The sequence below is a fragment of the Cydia fagiglandana genome, chromosome 15 (assembly GCF_963556715.1).
Source record: "Cydia fagiglandana chromosome 15, ilCydFagi1.1, whole genome shotgun sequence".
Taxonomy (NCBI): domain Eukaryota; kingdom Metazoa; phylum Arthropoda; class Insecta; order Lepidoptera; family Tortricidae; genus Cydia; species Cydia fagiglandana.
Window position 1 is genome coordinate 18,106,294 of NC_085946.1, and position 19,090 is coordinate 18,125,383.

The 19,090-nt window shown below is 36.5% G+C and overlaps 2 protein-coding genes across 2 annotated transcripts; one reads left to right on the forward strand and one right to left on the reverse strand.

Annotated features, from left to right (window-relative positions):
- Positions 1-822: 822 nt before the first annotated feature.
- Positions 823-6,380, forward strand: LOC134671139 (uncharacterized). Its single transcript, XM_063528908.1, has 6 exons — positions 823-868; positions 1,057-1,139; positions 1,838-1,886; positions 3,133-3,309; positions 3,816-3,990; positions 6,224-6,380. The coding sequence occupies exons 2-6, from the start codon at positions 1,099-1,101 to the stop codon at positions 6,343-6,345; spliced, it is 564 nt and encodes a 187-aa protein (XP_063384978.1). The 5' UTR covers positions 823-868; positions 1,057-1,098; the 3' UTR covers positions 6,346-6,380.
- Positions 6,381-10,594: 4,214 nt separating this feature from the next.
- On the reverse strand, positions 10,595-14,613 carry LOC134671621 (uncharacterized; the record flags this gene model as incomplete). The annotated part of the gene is made up of 4 exons (XM_063529480.1): positions 10,595-10,754; positions 11,501-11,630; positions 13,190-13,369; positions 14,521-14,613. Coding segments are annotated over 4 exons (474 nt in total), but the record flags the coding sequence as incomplete, so codon positions are not given.
- Positions 14,614-19,090: the final 4,477 nt, after the last annotated feature.

A 19,090-nucleotide genomic window follows, 5' to 3' on the forward strand; every position in this document is an offset into this window, starting at 1 on the left:
ATAATTACTATACTAATATACTAAAGCACATTAATTTACATATGTATGTAGTAGGTATATCAAAATAAAGGTAGCCATCAAGAAAATAATAATACATTGTATTCTATTCAGATTAATTAAGTACATAGTTTTATACAAAATAGTTTTTTTTTAATGTCGATTGTGTCAAACGTTAACACTTCTGACGCACCTTTGTTAATAGGTAAATAGGTACCTATAGTTTGTGCGGAAAGAGAAGCGTCCTGCAATGTATTGAACAGATTCATAACTGAATATTTTTTGCCATATAGGTACCTACCGTATCGTACCTATGGTCCGGTCCAGTCCAGTACAATACAAGATGTAGAGAATAGATGTACCTTTCTATTTATTTTAATATGTGCTCCAAGAAAAAAGAAAACTAATGTAAATTCAGAGATTCAGAGCGTGACGGAAGGTAATTAGAATTACAACAATTTTCGTAACACCATCATTATGTTGCTATTCTAAACACATACGAAGTCTAAGGCACAACAAAATAAGCTGATCTCCAGTCAAGCTTGGTTATGACGGCTCGCAAGGTCACGTTAATCTGGCGACGTAAAAAATATGATCGCTATCGCTATCAATGGAAATACAATTCTCAACTGAGAAGCCAATTCGAGTTTTAGTTATTCGATCTGATTCCGATATGATACTGATGTGTCAGTGTTAAGAGTGATGTTTTGGTTGAAAAATTTGGACACACATCAGTATCATATCAGAAACAGATATAATAATTACAATTCGAAGACGCCTGTCAGTGTGAATGATACACCTTACGCATAATGGCCTTTGCTCGTGTCCGTATTACGTTGCTTTAGTTTGTGGTTAGTGTTGTTGTACTGAGGTTGTGTGTTATCAAACTGCACAACGGGACTTAATCGCGTATTTAAGTTTTAAGATTTACCTCCGACGTTTCGAGGACGGCCGTCCTCGAAACGTCGGAGGTAAATCTTAAAACTTAAATACGCGATTAAGTCCCGTTGTGCAGTTTGATAATGTTTAATAATCGTGAAAGTTTAAATCAGTGTTGAGGTTGTGTGTGTTGTTTATTTATTTGCGTGATTAACTGTGATAATGCATATTAGTTTGAAGAAATCCGTGGAAATGAGAGAAAAGTAAGTTTATTAAGTAAGATATAGTACCTATATGTTGGAAAAAAATGAAAAAATACGCTTAGTAGTAGTTAGTGGTAAAAAAATATAATTTCATAACCTTGGTTATATTACATCTTTGTTAGATGGTTTTTATCTACGTTCAATATTTACCTACATTAATATGAAATTATAAAAAGAAACTGCCTACTTAATTCGTTTTTTATTTGCCTTGATTTTAAACTAGGAACTTACCTATTAATTGATAGGCAGGTACTACTTGGTATTGCATCTAACTCTTAAGCCAAGTTTGCAGTGTTGTGTTTAATTTTATCTTGGAGCATTCCACGGGCTGTCCCGTACAAACGCATTTTATTTCCCGTGTTGCGACTTTTTTCTCGGCATTTAAAGCAGGCGATTATTTTTCTGTGCATATTTTTGACCATTTGTCATAGAAAAGGAAACTCTTATATCTTTAAATCTTCAGAAACTTCGCGTTTGTACGTGACAACGGTAGACAATTTCGTGGAATGCTCCTCTTATGTAGAATTATGATATCTATAATAGTGTTATCTATGTAGAATTTTATTTTGTGTCAAATACTTCACTTGTTACGTTACAGAAAATGTTAAAACTTGTCCCTCAACTGAATGACAGCGATGCATGTCAAAATTGTAACATACACGTAGGCAATTAATTGTATGATTATATCACCCTTCCAGACACTCGTGGATGATGACAGGCACAACAATCTTCGCATTCCTGAACGTTGTAAGTTATTTTACTTATATGTTGTTATTACCTATATTTATTAACTAAGTTACTTATAAACTAAATTAGATATAAGGCACCATGGTGTGAAACCTCTATATGCTAGATAGTATACCTCTCTAATTATGGCTTAATCATTAATAACTAAATACTATTAATAACTACATTTAAATAAATAAATAAATATTATAGGACATTCTTACACAGATTGACTTAGGTAATTTGACTTCGTAAGTTCCCCCATACAATATTTTCCTATTGTTATTTATTTATTTAAACTTTATTGCACAAAATACAAATAAAATGTACAAATGGCGGACTTAATGCCTAAAGCCATTCTCTACCAGTCAACCATATGCATTTTGTGCATATGTTATGCATTTTGTTTGTTTGAGAAAACGAACGCTTCTTCATTTGTTTGTGAAAACTTCTACATAATTAGATTAAAACGTATATTGTGCCTTACGAGGTTAATAAAATGATTAATTTGTTCAATAGTGAACACTAAATTCTATGGTACTACGGAGTTGCAGTTCGTTGAATGCATGATGCGTTGCGCAACTTGCGCCTGAGGAAAAAGGTGCATTTAATATGGTTTGTGCGCAGCATTGGGTCTTGAAAGCCGGTCTTGAGATTTCTGGGGGAAATCCAGCCGTCAGTTTACAATGATTGTTTCCGCTTCTTCTTTTAGTTAAAATCATGAATTCAATTGACTTTCTGCCCTATTGTAATGGCTTTTTTCTGTTAGAACATCAACTATCAATAATTGTTTAACTATAGATATTTATGAGTGGCATAAACAAAACATATTATTAAAGAAATCACTAGATCCCCTTAAAATCCAACTTTGTGCATTTATTTTTTTATGAACTATGTTTAGCCACTAATTTGGTAATATTTTCTTACCTTATATCGTAAAGTTATTAGGTACCTCCGCATTTGGCAGAGTAAAACCACTGTGAAATCACTCTGTCCTAGATCACAAAAATATCACTTTAATTAGGAGGTATAATACCCGGTTTTGATCTTAATACGACCTAGAATAATGCTTAAGGGGCCCACAGATTACCACTTTGCCGGACGATATCAGCGCGTCAGTTGTTCGGAGCTGTCAAATTTTGCGTTTACAGGCCGATACCGTACTGGTATTCATTGGGCCCCTTTACGCTGATATTCGCGCTAATCACCAAAGCGATCGCCAAGGTCGTATCAAAACGTCGTTTGTTTTCATGACTTACCGTTCCAGATTTCGGCCAGCATCGGAGTCCTAATATGCCTGAATGTGCTGGCCATGTACGTGTACGAAACGATCACCCACACCGACAAGATTGACACGTTCATGTGGGCCGCGTGTGTCGGCACTAACTTCCTTGCCATTGTGTCCTTGGTGTTCGCCGTGTTGCTGTATCTTGGCATCAACCGGGTAAATATCTATTTTTTTGCATAAGTATAAGTAGTTACTTACTTACTGCTGTGGCGCAACGACCCGAAGTGGATCTTGGCGTCCGATACCAATTGAAGACCGCCATACTACTCTGTCCAAAGCCGTACAGTATAGATATATATTTTGTACAGTCTATACAATAGTAGGTAAGTTACAGCACAAATAATTAAGAAATAATTAAGAGCACACTGGCTGCGTGTGTGTTAACAAACATGCACGTGTGCGTTCGCTAAAATGCTTGAGCCGTGCACGCACACGTCACGCAAGCGGTGTGCCGTCTCTCATAAGGTCCTTTGTATTACACGCAGCCGGTGCGCACAGGCTTTTAAGTGTCCGTTTGCATTTAGGGTCACTCCTAAAATCTTTCTGAAAAATATTTAAAATCTTAACCTTCTTTTTTCGTTAGCTTCATACTAATATTTTAAGCGACTCAAATTTATTGTGTGGTCATACGATTAATTAAAATGAACATATTTATATTCTAGAAAAAGCCGTGCTTCATACTAGCCTACTGCATCTTTGGAGTCATCGTAGTAATTTTAATATTCTGCGTACTAGTGCTCATCCATCAACAGAAATATTTGGGAATAGAGAAGAAATTACGAGAAGTTTTCTATGAATATTATGAGCCCGTTATCTATGCTACTGTTGGGATGTGCGGTAAGTACCCTGATAATGATCAATTCTTCACCGTCACCATCATTTTGAACACCTCGCGTATTAAGAAGTATCTAATTTAACTCTTCACTAACTTCTGTTATTACGAGTACATTGTCTACGATACAAAAAACGATTACCGCATGAAACAGAATTGATTCACATTAATAAAAGAATAACATTTTAGGTAACTCACTAATAATAATAATATTTCGACGATCATTGTCCCGATAGTCGTTTCAGTGAACGGTTTAATAGCGAAGAGTCTCGACCAACATCTCGAGAGACTCTCGCTAGGTGGTTGGATCAAGGGACAGATGCAGAAGGCGGTGATCTTGGACACGGCGCGGATAGTACGTCGGTTCCTCTCTCTGCAGCCCTGACCACCGGTAGCTTGGGCCTTGCCCCGCTGCTGGCGGCACCCTAGGTTATGTTTTTTATAATGTGTTTATATGTATTTTTATTGTTTTGTAAGTGTTTTTATATTTTACTTTTATATTCATATTATAAAAATACCTAACCTAAGACGATAAATAAATAAAGAGAATAATAATAAGCCCGCGGGGGCAGCTTGTGGCGAGCTGACGGTGAGTGGGGCGACACCGCGGACCCCTATTCCAGAGGGCCCTGTCATCTGGCCCTCGCCTCTGTGCTTGCCTTGATTGGCCGGCCAGAGTGGAGTCGCAAGAGCGGGACCTATGCTCCAGGTTGGAAGTGTAAAATGTCATAACGCCGGCGGCCTGCTGAACGGATTACCGGGATCTGGCTACCGCAGACTCACCTCTCGACAACCTCACAGCCACTCCAAAGTGTTGCCCTGTTGTCGCACTGTGCGTGCGGCCATTGCGGGGCCCACTCAATGAGTTGGCGAGTCACCACCTGTCTTATACAATTTCGAGACTGATTGTCACGGCAGGTGTCCGCTAGTCTCTCCCATAGCCCATTATCCAGTCCATCCAACTTTCAAATCTATAGCCCATGACCTTAGTTCCCATCGCAGCACAAAAGTGCTGCACTGCAATAGTCTTTGCACCTGGCGGGGACCATCTCCGGATGTATCACATTGTGCGTTCGGGGATGGTATCCGCCACGTGTATCCCTTGCTTTTAGATTAAAGTGTCTTAAAGGGCCTCTGCGCTGTTGGCTTCGGCCCCACGTACACCTCCGAAAGGTCCGGGACCCCATGGTCCCGAGATATGGAAAAGACATACAAATAATAATAATTCAGCCTATATACGTCCCACTGCTGGGCATAGGCCTCCTCTCATGCGCGAGAGGGTTTGGGCTAATACGCTACCCACGCTAGCCCAACATCTGCACCTACATCTGCGAAGAAATTTAAAGGTGTATGTGAAGTCCCCAATCCGCATTGGGCTAGCGTGGGGACTATAGGTAACTCACACTTGAACAAAAATTTGACTGTGTGAATAGTTTTTTCCTCCAACCAAAGACATTTTTCCTCTATATCTTCAATCGATTTGGATTTCGTCATTATGTTCAACTTAAAAAACACTCTGTAAATCGCTGTAGATGAGTAGTTTGTCGCAGTAAAATTTTCATGTTTGTTTAAATTAAGAATTTCTTTATTTTAAACTACAAAATAATACAAAATACGGAATACCGCATGGTTTGTCGCATCTGGTTGCATTCTTGCCAAATTTGGCATGAAACCAGCAAACTGGGAAGTTTTGGTAACTAGACGACGAACGTTGGGTGGACTTGCTATGCTGACGTTGCTTAAATTTTAGTATATTTTAGTTTATTTATTTATTCCTTAAATTCTGATTTATTAAATTTGATTCTGTTATTATGGTAAATATCTGGGAGACCGAGCTTTGTTCAAAAAACATGTAAAAATTCTAAAATGCCCCGATTTTCAGCCCCTAAAACCCCCATATAGCAAATTTCATCGAAATCGTTAGAGCCGCTTCCGAGATCCCCGAAATATATACATATATATAAATAAACAAAAACTGCTCGTTTAAAGGTACTAACTTTAGTTGTAGAAAGATTAATTAATGTTGTCATACTGCTACTAACACATGTAATGTATTAATGTTATAATTAAATTTAATTTAATCTTAATTTTACTTATTTTTTTTTAATTTTGTATGGACCTGGTTTGAAATAAAGAATATTCATTTATTAATTAGATTCCTTATACTCCCACCACATTACCAACATTCAACGTATTTAATGTAATAAATGTTATTTTAATCTGTTTTTTTTATTTCAGTTATGTATGCGTTATTGCTTACTATGATCTGCCGGACCTGGGTTTTGATGACATCCTGGCCTTCAGGCGACCGAAGGAAACTTGTCAATGATTACTATGAATCCGACTGGAGAACCGAGTGATGGTTAACTGCCTAATTCACTGGAGAAGAAATAAGGGGGGGGTCCCTTTGTTTCACATAAAATTTTAAGTTACAATGTAATGTTTGTCATATTATCATTAGTCCTAAAGCTGAAATAACAAATGATAACAATATTTTTATTCACAATATCGTTAACTTTTCAGGATTTTCGTAAGGTTATCCTATAGGTTTGTTTTGTTTTATATCAATCCTGAAAATTTTGCGTTTCTGCACCAAACAAATTATGATTAATGAAAATGCGGATAAACAATACATTATGACTTAAAACTTTTTGGGAAACAATAGAAACCCAAATAAGGGTCATACACATACTCGAACATTATTGTGGCCTTACGATCGCGTCTTTCCTGTAGACATTAATAGCATTTTTGAACTGCACCCTTACAGGAGTGATATGAAATGTGTGTGACCCATAAATAAAAAAAAACAGCATGATGTGGTGGCATGACTTTAATATGATTGTGTAAAAAAAAGCTGAAGATTAATATCAGTTTAATTCATGTGTTTTTTCGCTTCTGGTATAAAAGAAGTGAAATAAACACATGTAAAAGAACTGACAAATACTATGTACTTTAATGTAGGTATGTATTTTTTTTGCTGTGTGTAATACAAGTCAACTAATAGATAATACACGAGTATTATATGATGGATTAATATTTCGTTTTATTTCTTTTTATTTATACGTGTTGTTCATTGTGATATAATCAAAAACAGCTTTTACTTTGTGTTGTGATAGGTACTAATACTTTTAAAATAAATCTGTCTTTTTATGTCAAAGTCGACAAGATCATGCTCATGTCTCTCAAACTTTTAATAAATAAATAAAATAAAACAATTATCCATACAACAACCTCAAAATATTTGGAACTTGGACGACAGCACTTCCGGGTTCTTTTGTGACTTTTATTCTTAGTTATTTAATTATGTAGCAGGTATAATAATAATTAATGACACAAAAGGACAAGCTATTATACAATGAAAATAAACAATTGCACTTCAATAAAACAATGAGATATTTTATTTAAACGTTTTTATTTAATACCCAATGAATTAACAAAGCCTTGTACAACGTTCACAAACATCAAAAATCCTATAAAATAAATTACACGTCATAATAATTGTACAACATTTAAAGCGTTCATAATTGATCGATAGTGGCACATTTATGTAAAGGAGTACTCACACATAGATAGATATACGAGTAGGAGAGAAATAGTTTAGTAGACAAATATATTGGTCATATCGTTACAACAATATAGACAGTGAATATAAAATATACAAATTTCACTACCCTTTGAAACTCGTCTTAAAAAATAAATTGTTATTCAATATTTAAAATGGTGTCCCGGTATTTTGCCACGGCTCATGCCCTGGGGTCCGCTTGGCAACGAATCCCAAGAATTGGAAGAAGGAATTGTATGTGTGAATACACCTCTAATTCTTTAACACACATATAAAACATTTCTGTCTAGACATGAGTTCAAGTATCTCGTAAATATCTAGATATAATATAGGTAAATAGGTAGATACATCAATAAGAAGGGTTCAGAGAATAGTAAGTATCTATAAGTATATGTGCGTCTGTAGTAAATACATACGATATGTTAAATAGATAGGTAAGTTCTAGGACTCCAATGAAGTAGAAGCCTAAAGATATGAAAGATTTTATATTTTTGAGAAGAAACTGGACTGTTTATTAAATTTTTTTAGAGATATTAAATAAAAAAACAAGTACTGATTTAAACTTTCATGATTTTTAATCATTATTATTTACAACGATGGGACTTAAGTCATTTATTAAGATGGGACTTAAGTCCCGTCGTTGTGAATAATAAATAAAAAGTCGGAAAAACGTAAATTACCAGCGGTCACAAATCTTCGAGATGCATTACAGAATAAGTAACTAATAAAGTTACTAAAATGGTTAAAAAAAGGTTATCACTTTTGTTATAGATCAGAAATAAAAGACAGTCTGTTTTCTTCTCCGATTGAATAATATGGACATTAATCTAAACTAATTAAAGCGAAGGACGTATTATTGTCTTCTTTTATTTGGTACATCAACGTGTCTTAAACAATATAACTCAAAACTTGGCTGACACTGCCGTGCATCTACACTTTCAGTATGTATATTGGTACATGCGTAGTGCGTACTATTTATAAAATTGAATTGAAATGTGATTATTAATTGAAAATCGCGTCTCTTTGGTTGGTGTGTATGGGTTGTAGTATTAGGACGGACACATTATATATGAGAGATATAAGGTCGCCAGCCAACCGTGATATGTTTGGAATGATGTAGGTGCCTACGACTGATCACACAAAAGAGATGAGTGAAATATGGTAATATACTCTTAAAAAAATACTGACAGGAACGAGATAAGTACATCAAGGGGAAAGAAAACTGATTGTTTTTGTATCAAATCGTTAAAAAGCGAAAATCAAATATTCGTAGTTTTTGATGTGATCGACGGTTTAAATGCTAATAGACTCTATTAGTTTATATTTCTAAGATTCTCAGGAGGCACAGCTATAAATAATTAAATTAAAAAGATATGAATTTAAAAGTGTGTGAAAAAAAAACATGAAAACTTGCATTAAATACAAAATAAAAAGGTTAAAACTAAAATAATGTATGAAAGAGCTTTTTGTCTACATCAAAAAAATATCCTTATATCTAACAAATGGAAGACAATACTTATAATTAAAATTAACTTCGTTATATTACAACTGTTTACAATAGAATAAATTCAACACATTTATTGTATTAGTTTCGTTTCAACTGATATGGTTAAGCTTCGAGTTTCACAACCAGTTTTTTGATAATTTCATTTAATTATTTTGTTGTCTTCAGTAGAAAAGTAATAAATGCAATTTTGAAATGAACACGTTTCAATTTCAGCTCCTGGTTTTTGCCCTATTAAAGTTGCAATCCAGAAAATTGTCGAGTAAATGACGTTATTTTTTAACTTCTGATAAAGTTAAGATGATATTTTAACAGAAACATCACATTCTTTATAAAACAGGGTCGTGCAATCTTAGGTAACGCTTGTTTTACAGTTTCTTCATAGTCCTAACCATTATAATTATAAGAGTTTTACAGAATGTATTTATTACAAAAACATGTAGAAACCAGTAATATTTAAGACAATACCTAACAAATAATATCGAGTATAAATTATTTGCTTGACTTGGCGTAGACACTACCGAGCCCCCAGATTTTGTTGGCGTTTGTTCTTTTGACAATTTCGTTTTACCAGGAGCTGATGCCGATTAAAAAATATAAATTATTATTGAATATTCCTAAAAAATATCTAGGTACCATAAAACCCTAAAAAGGCCAATCTATATCTATTAACAAAGTAATAATCGTATCTACATTATATTCCAACGCTTCCTATAAGACATCAGTTATTTAATAATAATAACATCTATGATATTTATATTTATATCAACACCAATGTTTACACTCAACTAGTTACAAAACTACGTACATTTTATATATTTTCTATATATTAATATTTTCAGAAAAATGTTTCGGACTCCTTCATTTTATAGAATATAACTTTAGAAAAATCTGTAATAGTATTAAAATAATGAAAGTGTATAAGATACTTGTTACAGTTGGATAAAATCCGAGGATAAAATACGTTATAAAATTCAATCAAATGATATAATATACATACAGTACAGTTTCCGAGGTTGTAAACTAATAAAAAATACACATGCGATATTAAGATACAGAAAACTGATACAATTCTAGTCTCGATGATTATTCCGTCACCTATCATCAAAGACGAGTATTTAATATAGACTGCAAAAATCAATATATCTATCTTCTATTCATCTTAATATCATCTGAATTTATTTATTTATATTTATTCATATATATGGTACAAAAACAAGTCAAAAAACAATAAATAAAAATAACTTAAATCATCTGAATACATTTAGTAATGAATAGTTTAAAAATAGGAATAGTAAAGTAGGTAGGACCATTTTACGGTACCGTCGGTGTTAGTTTTATTTCTAACTTCAATGTATTGATTCTGCTTTAAGTACAACTTGCTAATACTCTATAAAAGTCTTTATTACATACTCGTCTTTCGCATGCATAAAGCCTTCACTTGTCACGCAATAAAAGCATCTGTCTCATTCTATTAACTATGGTCCGAGAGAGACAGAGCTTACACATGACAAGTGAAAAGGTTTCTATGTTACATTATTTTACTCGCAGTTTCAACAAGCTCCTGGTCCATGGTCGTGCCATCTCGCTCCCTCGTTCTTTAAAGGGTAAGTGTGAACGAGATGGATATACTTACAACATTCCGTCTTCGTGAATAGAAATCAGATAACTTCGAATCACGACGATGTAGTAGAAATTTTCGGCTGAAAAATAAAGACCGTATGGTTAATGCTGGATAAATCTTATAATTTTAGTTTTTTTGCATAATCGGCAAAAAAATTCAAGTACTTCGTATTCTTGTGACAGTCTTTATTACAATGCGAGTGCGACATAAAATAGTAAAAAATAAATAAGGGGGCGCCCATGGCGCCAACCCCATCTCCTACTTAACTGTCACATTTTTGACGAAAATGCTTTAACATTAGCATGAAATCTTTTTAGTTCCGTTTTATTAAATACTACTATTTTATGTCGTACTGTAAATACTTTAAATACATATATTTCTGTTATAAATTGATTTACTTATTATGTTATGAGACAAATAACGCAATTTCTTTTAAGTAGCTACGATAAAATTTAAAATATTGTTCGCCTTTTTTTATCAAAAATGTCTTGCATTGTTCGTTTAAATGCACGATGATAATTATATTATATAATTTGCACCTAGGAAGGAAAATCTGAGCGATGAAAGGCGGATGCCCATGCTTTAAAGTCCACCATGCCACCCTGTATACACAGGGTAATATAGTAATATCTCACCTAAGAAGAGGATCTGCGCGATGACGTGCCCCGCGCCCATGTGGAACAGGCTCTTGAGGAAGCCGATGATGAACAGCACCAGGAACACCACCCAGAAGATGCAGTACTGCTCCAGACCGCTCCTCTTCATGTTTACACGTCCCTAGCACCCTGTATACACAGGATGGCTGGTAATATAGTAATATCTCACCTAGGAAGAGGATCTGCGCGATGACGTGCCCCGCGCCCATGTGGAACAGGCTCTTGAGGAAGCCGATGATGAACAGCACCAGGAACACCACCCAGAAGATGCAGTACTTCTTCATTAAACTGCTCTTCTCCTGGAACCAGAAGTAGACATGTGTCATTCACGGCGAGTGAGCGATTTAAATGAACTATATCTTTTGATTGAACTCGCTCACTCTTCAACTCCTCGCTCAGTTGCTCATCTATCTCAGTATTCCTTGCACGCTCTTTCCCACACATGAATCGAATGAGCCGGTCGAGCCATACTATCGAGGAACGAAGACGATGCGAATAGGTTCGGAAGAATTCGGAGGGCTCGGGAGAATTCGGGAAGGCATGGTGGGATCGTATCGCGTGATTCGTCATCTTGGTCGCACTTATGGCTGTGTGTATTTGATTGATTGACATTTCCCTCTCCTCACTCTTGAACAATATATTCTACAGACCCACCGAGCGAAGTGAGCGAAATGAGTGATATATATCAACGCGAGCGAAATATATGAATCAATCTTTTCAACTCAGTGAAGCGTTTTGCGCATCTCTAACCAAAATATACTAGATCACCAATTTCACTTCATTTCGCATACACATTTCAGCGTGAGCGATCCTCAAGGTCGCATCAAAACCGTAACAAGTTGATAAATCTGAATCGGCCATCTCGTATAAAAGCTTAAGTGTCCGTAACTTTTGTAGCGTCGTTGAGCGAGGATGAAATTAGCGTGCCCCATAAAGTGACCCTTAGATGAGATCATTCGCTATCTTCCTCGACCTTAGCCCATTTACTTAATTAAGTACACTGTATCTAGGGACTCTGCTTTAAGTAGGTAGATGATTAGTGGCAGCGATTAGGGCTAAGGTGGTCGGCTTTTTATCATTTGTCACCATGCCTGTCAAGTTCTAACAAATACGTAAGTGTGAAAGTGACGCATGGCATGACAGGTGATAATAATGCGACCATGATAACGCCTCTGGAGTATTTTTTTGATATAGATTTTCTAATAGAATAGATTTTCTCTAGATTCTACAGAGAATAGGTTTTTTTGAGTGTTTCAAATTCAGCAAGTCGGTAGGAGTTGAGTTTTAATCTGAATTTTAATTAATGTTGGGTAGTTCGATATATTTCTGTACGAGTGTATTTTTTCTGCCGGGTCTCAAAAAATAATCGTAAAATTGGGCATTGGGGTGAAAATGTTTGATGATGGGGAAATCCATTGGATAGAACAGCCACAAATTTGCAAGAAAGAGTACAAATGGCAGACTTAACGCCTTAAGGCGTTCTCTACCAGTCAACCATTGGGTTAAACAGAAACTGTTTGGTGCAGGATATATTGTGCATTGAAAGAAAATACCCGTTAAGGTAAACGCACTGGTGCTCGACGCGGTCCCAGTACATGTCATCTTGAAGCTTATGTCACTGTCAATAGAGGTGACAGAAAGGTGCCATTTATTGGGCATGAGCGTGTCGAGCACTAGTACGTTTCGTTTACCTTACCTTACACTGTAAACTCTCGCATTTTGTACAAATATTTAATTACACAAACGGGTCTACCGCGATATAATTTCATTTGCAACTCAGCTGAAACGTCGGAATTTAAGGTAAAAACAGTGAAATTATATCGAGATAGACCCGTTTGTGTAATCAAATACCCCTTACCTTATAAACAGCATACACGAAGACCATATCCAACACAAACTTGATCAGCAGCAGCACCACCATCAGCACCACTATGGTGTACACCACGGAAGACACAGCATCCTCAGACTTGGACTCCGATGCTGCCTTGATATCCACCGCGAAGGTGATCAGGATCACGGCCAGCACGAAGGTTATGACCTGGAAGGTAGTTTACAGTGAGGTTAATACAGATAATGATAAATAAATAAATAAAATAAATAAATATTGAATATTATAGCAACAATTTTAAATAGCATATGCCTTAAGCTCACTCTTGCTCCCTTCTTTTTCTTTTTCTCCTTAAATTACTTTTTACTTAGCCAACCGCACTTTTTAATACTATAACGTTACCAAATGTCCAAAGATACACACACACACATACACTCACACAATAATGTACACATCACACACAAATTGCACAGTAGTTTTTTTTGTCTTATATTTCTCGTACCAACTGTTTTTTAAATAAGCGTTGCATATTTGTATGTAAGGTACTGGCAGAATACCAGCGATGTGGCTTGCCGCATCACAATGCTGAGCCAGCGCCTTTTCTGTGCCACGACACATGGCTTCATAATTTTTTAGTGTAATAGTTAATAGTTTTTAGTAATTAAGTTGTTTTGCATGTTCTTGTCTTGTACTTTTTCAATGCCGTGTATGTTGTGGGTATGAATAAAGAAATTATCTATCTATCTATCTATCTATAGAACAATTTTACACAGGCTTGTGTTGTGGGTACTAGTCGACGATATATATAATATACACATATATATAAATACTTATATACATAGACATCCATAACTCAGGAACAAATATTTGTGATGAACACACAAATAAATGCCCTTACCAGGATTCGAACCCGGAACCTCCTGCTTCGTAGGCAGGGTCACTACCGACTAGGCTAGGAGGACGTTAAACTGAAAATGATGGAACTCAAAAAAAGTAAGCATCGGCCCGGACCCGCATCGTACGTAGTAGCAACAACGATGTTTAGTCATTTTTAGTCAAGATCTCTCCCTTTAAGTAAATTCCCCATAACATCCCCATAGAGGCATGGACATGACTGTGGGGATGATGTGGAGACTGTGGGGATAGACACTGACTTTTGTACCTAAGCCGAATCTCATTAAAATCCGTCATTAGTGCGTGATGGAGGAGCATTCAAATATTATAGACTTTCATTAAATAGGTATTAGTTGTAGGTAAAGGGTACGGTACGACGAGATCTATGGTAAATGCCTTTTGTAAAGGACGGTGGTGGATCCTAGTGTTTCTCTTCAGAGTTAATGAAATCTGTGTGAAACACTTACGGAGTTCATGATGCCCATGGTGATGCATCCTGTCCTCAGGTGGAAGATGAAGCAGAACTTATCCAGCACCGGCAGCTCCATCCTTGCCTGTATCAAGGCACATAATTAATAATAGTACTAGGTACAGAAGACTCGCTCTCTAACAAAACGCGTCACAGATACCTATGGCGGCGACAGCGCCACGCGCGGCTTATGGCTTTCCCCAAAATTGGGGTGGAACGGATGTACTTTTAGCTACCTGTAGCAAAGCGACGAAATCGCGGAGTGAGTCACGCCTGATCAAGGTCAAAATCTAAGATGAGGTCAAAAAAATATTTTACGAGGAGGTTAAAGATCTTTTAGCTTGTCTTTATAGTTTTTATTATGTATTTAGTGGTTAAGATTTGATATTATAGTCCGGGAGCCGGCTGCATGAAACAAACCTCATCAAAAAATAGAATATACCTACCCTGTAGAGGTACCTGACATTTAGTAGATTCCAACGCACTTGGTCGGCCTAGGCTTAACCTGGCAGATTTTGTACAAATGGCAAAAACGTTGGACAAAAATTCATCAAAAAAAACCTCATCGAAAAATAGAATGAAACTTGTATGGTAGGATACCTGACCTTGAGGACAGTAAAAAAAAAGTGGTCGGCCTCACCTTAGCCTGGCAGTTTTTGCAGTCCGACCAAATTTATAAAAAAATCATCAATTTTTTTTCATCGAAAAATCGTATGAAACTTGTATGGTACGATAGCTGCCTTTGAGGACAGTAAAAAAAAAGTGGTCGCCCAAATCCTGTGTTGGCAGGTTCCTCTGTCCGACCAATTTTGTGGTACCACGTGAGAGCTACAATTTACCTCATCGAAAAATAGAATGAAATAAACGGATTATAATAGCTAAAATAAGCCTGTTGACGTATGTCTTGGTCGGCCTTACCTTAACCTGGCAGTTTTTGCAGTCCGACCAAATTTATGAAAAAATCATCAAAAAATTTATATCGAAAAATCGTATGAAACTTGTATGGTACGATAGCTGCCTTTGAGGACAGTAAAAAAAAATGGTCGGCCAAATCCTGTGTTGGCAGGTTCCTGTCTCCGACCAATTTTGTGGTACCACGTGAGAGTTACAATTTACCACATCGAAAAATAGAATGAAAGGATTATAATAGCTAAAATAACCCTGTTGACGTATGGCTTGTTACGGGCGGCTTTCATAAATTCAATGTGGCAGTGTGCGGCAGAATCCACTTGCATCAAATTTGATGCAACACATTGTGGCTGGACAATAAGAGATGAAATGTATAAGATCAAATGGTTTGAAGGACACATAACGCCTTTGCGAGTCGAAGAAATAACAATAAGATAATCACTTAATATATGTGAGGTTATCTTGTGTATTTTTATTTATTTATATTTATTGAGAAGTTCAACAGCGTTTACATTAAATAATATACAAAAAACATGAGAACTTATAGCATAGCCAATAACAGAACTTCCTGTAATTTATACATAATAAAAAATCATCTGTGGGTAGACTTGTAACTTGTGCTGTACAAGAATCGTAAATATAACTTAATTTGTAAGTCTTTAAGGTACAAGGAAAAAGAGAAAAAATTAATAATAACTGTGAACTGGAAAAAAAATCCAAAAATAGTAGGTATAGCTCTAATTTTGCGTAAACAATAAATAAAAAATAGTAAAATAAAAATACATACAGTACCTACATAAACGAGCGAATCTATTAGTTTGTATGCATTTATTGGAATTTATGTGTTCGTGTGTGTGTGTGTGTGTGTGTGTGTGTGAGTGGGTGGGTGTATGTGTGTAAGTGGGTGTGATAGTGCGTGACTACCAGGAAAGTTGCTTTGCAATTTGTGATTTGAAAACACGTCTGGAGGAGAAGAAAGGGTCAATGTTTTGGAACGATTTATTATAGGTACGTGCGATTCTACTCAGAATTTAATAGAATAGAATTTTGGCCATAATTGGCACGATGACAGGGAATATGGAATAGTGTGGTGTGACGAGTTCGGCGCGTGGGAGCGCGGAGCCCTAACTGTGACAGCAATCCAACGCAGTCTAGATGCCCGTTGAGAACATCGTGGAGGAACATTTTACCATTTATTTAAATTTTGGAAGGATCACGTGCAGTTTTTCCTCTTATATTACAAGTGTTCGATTGAAAACTAAGCTTTGGTGTATACCTGGATCACCTGCACGTACAAGAAGGCGTTTCATATACGCCCGCCCATCAGATAGGTACACAAAGTCATGATGCGTATGGAATACAGCATGTGTGGTCCTATTCTAGCTGTCACGTGGTATCACAAATTTGGTCGGACTGCAAAAACTGCCAGGCTACGGTGAGGCCGATCAAGCCATACGTCAACAGGTTTATTTTAGGTATTATAATCCGTTTGTTTCATTCTATTTTTCGATGAGGTAAATTGTAGCTCTCACGTGGTACCACAAAATTGGTCGGACACAGGAACCTGCCAACACAGGATTTGGCCAACCACTTTTTTATTACTGTCCTCAAAGGCAGCTATCGTACCATACAAGTTTCACACGATTTTTCGATAAAAATTTTTTGATGTTATTTTTAAAAATTTGGCCGGACTGCAAAAACTGCCAGGTTAAGGTGAGGCCGACCAAGACATACGTCAACAGGCTTATTTAAGCTATTATAATCCGTTTGTTTCATTCTATTTTTTGATGAGGTAAATTGTAGCTCTCACGTGGTACCACAAAATTGGTCGGACACAGGAACCTGCAAACACAGGATTTGGCCGACCATTTTTTTTTTACTGTCCTCAAAGGCAGCTATCGTACCATACAAGTTTCATGCGATTTTTCGATAAAAAAATTTTGATGATTTTTTCATAAATTTGGTCGGACTGCAAAAACTGCCAGGTTAAGGTGAGGCCGACCAAGACATACGTCAACAGGCTTATTTTAGCTATTATAATCCGTTTGTTTCATTCTATTTTTCGATGAGGTAAATTGTAGCTCTCACGTGGTACCACAAAATTGGTCGGACAGAGGAACCTGCCAACACAGGATTTGGCCGACCACTTTTTTTTTACTGTCCTCAAAGGCAGCTATCGTACCATACAAGTTTCATACGATTTTTCGATAAAAAAATTTTGATGGTTTTTTTATAAATTTGGTCGGACTGCAAAAACTGCCAGGTTAAGGTGAGGCCGACCAAGACCTACGTCAACAGGCGTATTTGAGCTATTATTATCCGTTTGTTTCATTCTATTTTTCGTTGAGGTAAATTGTAGCTCTCACGTGGTACCACAAAATTGGTCGGACACAGGAACCTGCCAACAAAGGATTTGGCCGACCACTTTTTTTTTACTGTCCTCAAAGGCAGCTATCTTACCATACAAGTTTCATACGATTTTTCGATAAAAATTTTTTGATGTTTTTTTTATAAATTTGGTCGGACTGCAAAAACTGCCAGGTTAAGGTGAGGCCGACCAAGACATACGTCAACAGGCTTATTTTAGCTATTATAATCCGTTTGTTTCATTCTATTTTTCGATGAGGTAAATTGTAGCTCTTACGTGGTACCACAAAATTGGTCGGACACAGGAACCTGCCAACACAGGATTTGGCCGACCACTTTTTTTTTTACTGTTCTCAAAGGCAGCTATCGTACCATACAAGTTTCATACGATTTTTCGATAAAAAAATTTTGATGATTTTTTTATAAATCTGGTCGGACTGCAAAAACTGCCAGGTTAAGGTGAGGCCGACCAAGACATACGTCGACAGGCTTATTTTAGCTATTATAATCCGTTTGTTTCATTCTATTTTTCGATGAGGTAAATTGTAGCTCTCACGTGACCCAATAAATCTGGTCGGACTGCAAAAACTGCCAGGCTAAGGTGAGGCCGACCACTTTTTTTTTACTGTCCTCAAGGTCAGGTATCCTACCATACAAGTTTCATTCTATTTTTCGATGAGGTTTTTTTTTGATGAATTTTTGTCCAACGTTTTTGCCATTTGTACAAAATCTGCCAGGTTAAGCCTAGGCCGACCAAGTGCGTTGGAATCTACTAAATGTCAGGTACCTCTACAGGGTAGGTATATTCTATTTTTTGATGAGGTTTGTTTCATGCAGCCGGCTCCCGGACTATTAAGGAAATATCACAATGACATCACGTGACATCGCCAGTTTTTTATCCACCTGAGAGCAGCTCCCGTAGGTACACTCTTGGTAGGGGAAAGTGGAGAAATTTTATAGAGTATCTAAAGAGTTACAAATACCTACAACAAATAAACAGCTTCTGGTTCTCATTAGGATTTTGCTACAATGCTGTAGAAATATCTGGAATAAACCTTAATACATCAGTAAGATGGCAGCATTTAAGACGCATATCGCTACGGCTAAACTGCCGCCAACGCCATATTCCCACATAAACACAGACAAAACATCCTCCGTAGTCGCGCTACCCCCTCTGCCACGCATACGGTAGTTTTACTCCATTTTCGAGTCGAAAGTGTCTTTGTGTGACGTCCGTGTCTTTAAACGGACCAATCACGCCACGGGATTTCGCTCACCTCGTCCCGCGCACC